The 9035-nt window shown below is 44.2% G+C and overlaps 1 protein-coding gene across 1 annotated transcript; it reads right to left on the bottom strand.

Annotated features, from left to right (window-relative positions):
• Positions 1–1503: 1503 nt before the first annotated feature.
• On the bottom strand, positions 1504–2703 carry LOC132865783 (general transcription factor II-I repeat domain-containing protein 2-like). The gene has a single exon (XM_060898293.1). The coding sequence runs from the start codon at positions 2701–2703 to the stop codon at positions 1504–1506; it is 1200 nt and encodes a 399-aa protein (XP_060754276.1).
• Between the last annotated feature and the right edge of the window lie 6332 nt (positions 2704–9035).

Below are 9035 nucleotides of genomic sequence, written 5' to 3'. Positions count from 1 at the left end.
CAGTTCTGGCCTGCCGTACTTCTGTGCTCCACCCACCCGCTCAACATACTACAGGTGGGTTGATATTTCTGTTTTTTCTTGTAATTATATTGCTCATCCATATTACAAAAAAATTATTCTCTCACCTTCCCTTATGGTGTTTCTCTATATGGACAAATAAACTGATATTATATATATTTCTTTGTTTTACATTTAAGTGTGGCGGCACGGTGGTGTAGTGGTTAGCGCTGTCGCCTCACAGCAAGAAGGTCCGGGTTCGAGCCCCGTGGCCAGCGAGGGCCTTTCTGTGCGGAGTTTGCATGTTCTCCCTGTGTCCGCGTGGGTTTCCTCCGGTTGCTCCGGTTTCCCCCACAGTCCAAAGACATACAGGTTAGGTTAACTGGTGACTCTAAATTGACTGTAGGTGTGAATGGTTGTCTGTGTCTATGTGTCAGCCCTGTGGTGACCTGGCGACTTGTCCAGGGTGTACCCTGCCTTTCACCCGTAGTCAGCTGGGATAGGCTCCAGCTTGCCTGTGACCCTGTAGAACAGGATAAAGTGGCTAGAGATAATGAGATGAGAATGAGACATTTAAGTGTGTGTTATACCTCTTTGCAGAGCACTGAGCCAACAGCCATTAGATGCCTCATCCCGAGAGGACTTCCAGTCATTCTTGGGGATGATGCATCTATGTCAGGGGTCTCCAACTTTTCTGGGACTGAGGGCTACCAGAAGGATGAGAAACTATATGGAGGGCTAGTCATTCAAAATAATTTACTTAAAATAAATAAAAGGCTTAACATCCCTTTAAGATAAGACTATGTAGGATTGTGTGCTCTTAATTAACAACAATCAAGGAATAGAAACTGGCAAAAGGCTACAATTTTCCCTTTTCAACACACAAAATTTCTGTGAAAGTTAAAACTATTCAAAATCCATTCCTTAGAAAACTGCACTGCAACAGTAATATAACACTTGCACTTCTAACACAGCATACAGTACAAGTTGAAACTCTTAATTGCATCCTTAAATGATTTCACCTTATTGCAGATTCATAACATTCAAGAAATAATTCTCTTAGCATTCTCTTAATAGTCTTTTCTCTTCTAAGTTTTAAAATGCATTTCATGCATTGATGTTTGCATGTGAATGGTTCCTAGTGGGAAGCTTGACACTGCATTGAATCCACCAGTGCACTGTAGTCAGGGGTATAGCTTGACACAGCAACTCTGATTGAATCTTCAAGGTGTATATCAGTTAAGCAAGTTCTGTGTTTGTTTTTAATGAAATTCATGTTAGAAAAAGCTGACTCACAGAGATATGTCGAACCAAACAGACACGCAACTTTCAAGGCTACTGTGTGCACACCTTTGTATTTTACGGAGTCCACAAGATACCAGAAGTTTGAGGACCCCTGGTGGGCTTTTAGAGTAATGTCGTTTTGCAATGTAATGATTTCCATTTCAATCCCATCAGCATTCAAGTTGAATACTTCACCTAAGTTGTTCAGAAATGTATGTTATGTCACATTGCATGAAAGGTACTATTAGCAATGAATGCAACACAAGGCTGCAGTTTACCAAAGTCATGAAATCTTTCTTCAAACTCTTGCCCAAGCCTAGATATTAGCTGAGTGTACTTTCCTACAGCCCCGTCTAAGGCTACAGATGCAGGGGCATTTCCATTCAAAACTGACTGCACAGATGGAAAGTGCAGGAATTTCTTACTCTGCAAGTGCACAGAGAAAATGTTCATCTTTGCTCTGAATGCGTTCACAGCACTGATCATGTCCGGTACATTCTTACCTTTGCCTTGCAATTCACAGTTCAAGTGATTCAGTTTCCCTGTGATGTCTGTCAGAAAGGCAAGGTCAAGCACCCACTCAGTGTCCTGGAGCAAAGTAGTGTCCTGCCCTCTGGATTCCATGAACTCTTTGATTTTGTCCAGAAGTGACAAAAAGCACTGCAGAACTCTACCCCTGCTGAGCCATCCTATCTCTGTGTGCAGCAAGAGGTCACAGTACTCAGCTGACAGCTCCTCCAGAAGAAGTTTGAATGCCCGGTGTTGTGTGGCATTCGCATAGATACTGTTGACAATCTTCATGACCGGAGTCATGACGGGATCAAAACCCATCACTTTGGCACAAATTGCCTGTTGATGGATGATACAGTGGTAACTGAGGAAACGGGGAAAATCTGGATCACTTCTGCAGCACGCAATAAGATCAGAATGACAGCCGGTCACCGCGGGGACTCCATCGGTAGTTACCGATACCAATTTTTGAAGTGGGATGTTTTTCTCTGTAAAATAGCGCTTTATGGCCTCATAGATGTCAACAGCCCTTGTTGTGGTTTTCAGGGGCAGCAAAGTAAGCATCTCCTCCTTCACAGTGAAATCACTGAACACCATTCTGATGAAGACCATCAGCTGCGCTGTGCTGGTTTTATCCACCGACTTGTCACATTGGATGCTAAAGTACCTGTATGTACTCATGTCACCGTTCAGCTGTTCCACCAAGTTAGTGGACATTGCTGATACTCTCCTGGCGGTGGTGTTGGCACTTAGCTGAATATCCACGATGGCAACGAGGATCTCCTTCCCATTCTTGTGATCTTTAAACAAAGTATCTGCAACCACTGACATCACCCCTTTGACCACCTCTCCATCCGAAAATGCCTTTTTGTGCTTAGCCAGGTAGTGTGCTGCTCTGAAGGAAGCTTCCATAGACGCTTTTGATTGCTTTGCCAGCTTGGTGAAAAAAGACTGTTGTCTGCCCAAAGCTGCCTTGAGGTCACGAGTCTTTTGAGCATGTAATGCGCTGCCTGGAGGGTAGCTAGCATCAAACGTTCTGTGGCATGTAGAAAAATGTCTCTCCACATTGTGTCTCTTAGTCAAGGCTATGGCAGCTCCACAGATCAGACACACACAACGTTCACCAACTTGAGTAAAGAAGAACTCTTTCTCCCATTCATCCTGAAAGTGGTAAGTCTTCTTTGTCTTGCTCTCCAACATCACGTATAAATACTTTTACAAAACTACCTTTACAGAAAATTTACAACTTATCGCACTGTGTTGATCACTATCCATTGGCGGGCTAATGACTGAGGACTGAACGCAAAGGGGAGTTGGCGCGGTGGCATAGTAGGCTAAACTTTGACCTGGCAAAGAAAATTATCTACATTAGGCTTCTATTTTAATTTTAAAAAATGTTAGGGGGATTTTTAGAAAATACTTCTGGATTAAACTTCAAGGCGTCTTAAAACATGAAAACAATAAAAATAATATATTTTTTTAAAGATTACCAAATATGATTTGAACAGTGCAATAGTCACTGGCTATTTTTAGAACATCCATCAGAGGCGCCTCCCAGGCTCCCAGCGGGCTACCTGGTGCCCGTGGGCACCGTGTTGGCGAGGCCAGGTCTATGTTCTTTAAGAGCAGTTCGGTGAGTAACATTTTTTGATTAGTGTTTGAGTCAGTTTTTTGTCATGTTTTGTTTATTTGGGATGATGGGTTATGATACCCATCATCGGGTACTGCAGGTGGACTGCATAGAAGAGGTGGACTGCAGGTGGATTTCTGAAGACATTTCATTGAACTTAAGTTGATTTTAACTTGATAATGTGCCTTCCCTGTTAGCAAGAGGAAATTAATTACTGCATTTTATACTGCAAATTATGCAAAAATTCAGGGTTTGTATCGTGACTTGATTTCTACAAAAACAAAAATTCTAAACCGCTGAGGGGCTGCTGCCGGAACTTCTAGTCAACATTTAGTTTGTGGTGGCTCCACTGAATGAATCCAAACATCTCCAACGTATTTCCAATATCGCCTTTATTGATCTACATGCACTTATCCACATAACAACTTGTATACAAAATAAACAAAAAGGCTCAAATTAGGCCACTAAAACTCCGGTCACAAACATTGTGCTTCTCCCCTGTCAGCAGCACACCTGAAGAGTAATTAACCCTTCTTCTGTTTATACCATTCACATATCGCATTGTCCAATACACCTACTGTCACAACATGGGATCTACACCACAACAGACACCTATACATGAACAAACACAAAAATGGCTCTAGCAGCTTGTTTACACAATATTACCTAAAATAAAACCACAGTGAATTATAAAAATCATAATATTAAAGAAGGCTATGCAGCTGATTGTAGACAATTTGCTGTTAACCTGAATATCCTCTTTTTGTCTTGTTTCTTGCACTATGTAGAATCTTAGTGAGGGAGACTCTGTGGACATTCCAGTGGGAATCCTCTACTATGAGGACAACAGAGCTGAAAGCCCAGCATCGCCACGACTAAACCCCTCAAGAGTGGGGCTCATCCTAGAGGGCAGCCTTGTAATGGAAGCACTCACCAACCTACCTCAAGCAATGTGCTTCTTGTTTGGCTTTACCTACGCAGTCCACCTGCAGTACCCGAAGTGCTTGAAAAACACTTTTACCTTCATTCAGCAAGTAATGCTAACTTTAGGTCAAAGTGAGCTACCTCCAGAGGTTCAAAAGCTGAAGAATGAGCTTGCAGTGTAAGGCACATTTATGCTCATGGCACAATTCTTCATGTCTGAGTCTGGATTGTTGCACAATTATATTGCACTGACTGGAGCAAATATTCTTGCAGTTGCTCATTTTGTATGTGATTCTTCTTAGATGAATCTAGTACTGTTTGTTCTACTGAAATTATTCTACAGAGGACACATTTGAGAAAGCTGCTGTTTTTATTCACCAACTCTGGTCCTCACTGCATAGTTGTTCTTAATGCTGCGGTTCTTAACGCCTGCTTTGTTGTGTGGCACACAAAGCACAAGTTTTTCCTTTTGCACTTGCAGTATATGCTGCTACATGGTCAGTGTTGTGTGTTGTTTTTTTCCCCAAACTTGAAAATTGTTCACAGAGCAAACAATTAAAAAACTGTGCTGTGATTGTATTTGGAAGGAAATCGTTTCATAATTCAATACACATGTTCTAGTTGCTGCATCATAGAAAGGTACTGTAATAAGGTAATATCTGCAGCAAAAAAGTAAGAATATACTGTTGTAACTGTTGGCAAAAACCCATTTTGGTAATTTTATGAAAACAAGGTCTTATTGTTATTTTGGATTTGCATCTGGTATTTCACACAGAGCATCAGTGTTAATACATATTTGTTGCTTTGTTGTGTGTTTCAATAAAATAAATAAAATGTACTGCACTGTGTGGTCATTGACAAAAGAAGAATTTAATTGGAATTTTCTTATCCCAAATATTTAAATTTTTAAAAAAATAAAACTAAGATTTTAAGTGTATTTGACTTATAATATTATGTAAGTTTTGACTATTGTACTTTTAAGTAGACGCCACAATTTTTTTTCTATTGTTGATTACTTAAACCATTTAAGTGTGTATATAACTTAAAATGTTAAATTCTAACTATTGTACATTTAAGCTGACTCTACTTGAACAAATTCGTTTTTTCTACTGTCAATTACTTAAACCATTTGAGGCAATCACTTGACACAAACAGTTTAAGTACAATCAACTTATCTGGGTTTACAGTGAATGTTCAAACATCAGAATGGGAAAAAATGTGATCTCAAAGTGTGACTGTCACTGTGGCATGGGTGTTGGTTTGAGCCAGATGGACTGGTTTGAGTATTTCAGAAACTGCTGATTTCCTGAGGTTTTCACACATAACAGTCTCTAGAGTTTACACAGAATGGTGCAAAAATCAACAAAAAAAACACTGAGTGTTACAAAGGGCTGACCTGTGCCAGAGTACCTATTCTATTAATATTATTATTATTATTATTATTATTATTATTATTATTAGCCAATCAGAGAGCGCCTCCTCCCGCGCAGGCATGTGAAGGACGCCTGCCACTTTAATATTCCAGAAAAAAGTTCGGGGTGAGGTCGCCACTTTAGACTGATGAGTCAGCAGTGTTTCTAGGTTTACTTAGTGCCTTGATTTATGCCATTGGTTTCTTGTGTGCGTTCAGAAATGTAAGTACACTTACTTATTTGCTGTTTATAAGCCAGATATTCTGTTTAAACATGGCTTCATATAATTCGCGGAGGTAAATTTCTACCGCGGAATTTAGCGCGAGTTAACCGCGAGGTTATAGTCTTTAATGTTTTATCTAACATCTTGATATTGTGTATATTCATGCTTATGCTGTTGATATATGTGTAAAACGGACTTTCGTAGTAATTATTTGGCAGAGTATGGGGGGAACAGTACCGTTTTGACTTACTGTGTTTATAACTTGTAGTAGAGCATTTTGTGTTTAGCTCACTGTAGGTCAGGCTATTCATATTTCTCTGTAAAGCTATGGATGCTAATTTCTTATGTCATTATGCTTAGGAGTAATTGTTTTCCTCTATGTCATTTCTATTTCCCTTTCAGAACAACCACACACACACACACACCCCACAAACTAATTAATGTCATTATTGAGTTCTTATTAATAAATCCCCAAGAACCTTATCTTCCACATCTTCAATTGTGCATTCTTACCGATGCCCCTCAGTGGCCACAACTTTCCGCAAAGAACATATCATTCACCAAAACAAATTGGAGGCCCCAGCGAGGATTGAGTGGTCATTGTGGATTTATTGAAGATGTTCCCAGATCAGAGAAGGAGCCCTCCGCCTGCAGATGTGCGTCCCCGCCGTGCAGTGCGGCAGCCAGCCTGGCTGGAGGACTATGCCGTCTCTCTTCCAGCCCTGCAGCGGTCCAACTACCCCCCTCATGATGCAGCTTACTTACCCGGACAACAGCGCTATCATAGCATGGAGGGAGCTTCAGAGAGATACGCCAGGATGACGCCTCTCACACCTCCAGCTCTGGGGGAAGAGCGTGGTGCAGCACAGGTAGCAGGAATTCAGCACTCAGTCTACTTACCTGAACCTGTCGCCCCCCTTTACCAGAGCACACCTGCTGTGCCACGAAGTAAGCCCATCACTGAAGCTGCGCCTGATGTCATGGCTGTTCTGCATAGGATAGTGGAGGATAACCAGAGAATGCAACAACAGATGTTGGACCTGCACAGGCGACTCGACACTAACGCTGCACTGCCACACTCACCGTCTCAACCGCCATCTGCCCCTCCTCCTTCTCTTCATATGCCTGCACCATATCCACAACTGCGTCCTATTAAGCAGGAAAGGGAGTGGTCCCAGTCCTTTGGACCGCCACCGCCACCATCTGCTCAACCCAGTGCATACATGTTGCCTCCAGGAGATGACGGTGACTGGCCACTGCCTCCACCTCCCGTAGCAGAGGAAGCGGAGCAGCCAGCCTCTCCGGTAAAGGACTTAATGGAAGAGCTTACAGCACGCCTGAGGGCATTGCACCCAGTTCAGCCGCGCCCAGTGCTGCCTCAACCTCCACCGCCAGTACCCAGGGTACTAACACCAGAGTATTGTCTACCATACACGCCATCAGCGTCAGAGTTTGGTGAGCCAATATCTGCCCCCCAGAGGGAGAGAGTGTATCGTGGGCCCAAGGCAAAAATCCCTCCATTCACCAAAGGAGATCCAAGGGAGTTCGCGAGGCTGAAGGATGCACTGGAGAATCTGCTGCCAAGGGACGCAACAGAGCGCTTTAAGTTCCAGATACTGGTCGATCACCTAAAGTATGAAGACGCTCTGCTCATCGCCGATTCATACACCAACTCCCCTCAGCCCTACACCGATACAATGGCCAGCCTTACAGAGCACTACGGACAGCCACACCAGCTGGCACTCAGGTACATCGCGGACCTGATGGACGCCCAGAGCATTGCACATGGCGACACAAAAGGCTTCAAGAGGTTCGCACTCCAAGTAAGATCACTGGTGGGCCTACTGAATCAGCTTGGGACGAGTGGACAGACCGAACTCTGTTGTGGCTCACACGTATCCCGGCTCTTGTCTAAGTTGCCCCAGGACATGAGGGCAGAGTTCAAGAGGTTCCTGTACCCACAGCGAGTCACCATACCTACCCTTCTGCACTTCTCTGACTGGCTCAATTACGAGTTGAAGATGCAGCAGTCTATGTGTGACCCTCGGGACCATGATGAGAAGAGCAAGGCAAAGTCTAGGACTGACCGTCGCCAAGACAGCAAGGGTGCCAAAGTCACTAGCGTTTTGCACACTACGGATCAGCCTGAAAGTGCCCCAGTAGCAGCTACGCCACCCTCCAATGCCAAGCAGTTGGACAAAACCTCATATTGCCCCTACTGCAACAACAACCAGCACTTCCTTGATCACTGTGCTAACTTTAAGCTGCTCACTGTGGAACAGAAGACGGCGTGGATCAAGACCAACAGAAGATGCTGGCGTTGTGGCAGACTGCACCAGGCCGCCCAGTGTCGTCTGAAGATGCTGTGCCAAAGGTGTAAAGGCAAACATCTGCATGCCTTACATGATGTGAATGCCAAGTCTGAAACCGATACAAAGAACCTAGCCTGCTTTGTTAGCACACCCAGTGTCAATGACGTCTTGTACTTGGACAGGCGGTCAGGCTGCAATCAGGTACTCCTGAAAGTGAGTCGAGTGTTACTGCGGAATGGCCCTCACACCCTGGAGACATATGCCATTCTCGATGATGGTTCAGAGAGGACCATTCTACTCCCAGCAGCTGCCCACAGCCTTAAGCTCACAGGCCAGCCTGAGGACCTGGCCTTGAGGACAGTCCGCCAAGATCTCAGAGTCCTGCATGGCACTACCGTGTCGTTCTCCGTCTCGCCAGTGGACCAGCCAAAGCAGTCCTTCAAGATACAGCGGGCCTTTACAGCTGAGCAGTTGAGTCTGGCAGAGCATTCATACCCGGTGAAGGCTCTTCAACGAAAGCACAAGCACCTGAGAGGTATCCCATTCAAGGCTCTAGATGGAGTGCACCCGCTGCTTCTAATTGGGTCCGACCACCCTCACCTCGTCACTCCAGTGGAACCAGTGCGCCTGGGACCACCCGGAACTCCAGCAGCAGTGAAGACGAGGTTAGGCTGGACACTACAAGGGCCAGTTCTGCAGAGGAAGCCACAGCTGTCTGAACAGAGCTGCATGCATCTGTCAAC

The sequence above is a fragment of the Neoarius graeffei genome, chromosome 18 (genome assembly GCF_027579695.1).
Source record: "Neoarius graeffei isolate fNeoGra1 chromosome 18, fNeoGra1.pri, whole genome shotgun sequence".
In the NCBI taxonomy this organism is placed as follows: Eukaryota; Metazoa; Chordata; class Actinopteri; order Siluriformes; family Ariidae; genus Neoarius; species Neoarius graeffei.
The sequence above is the reverse complement of the archived record's forward strand: the minus strand, read 5'-3'. Positions and strand labels throughout refer to the sequence as shown.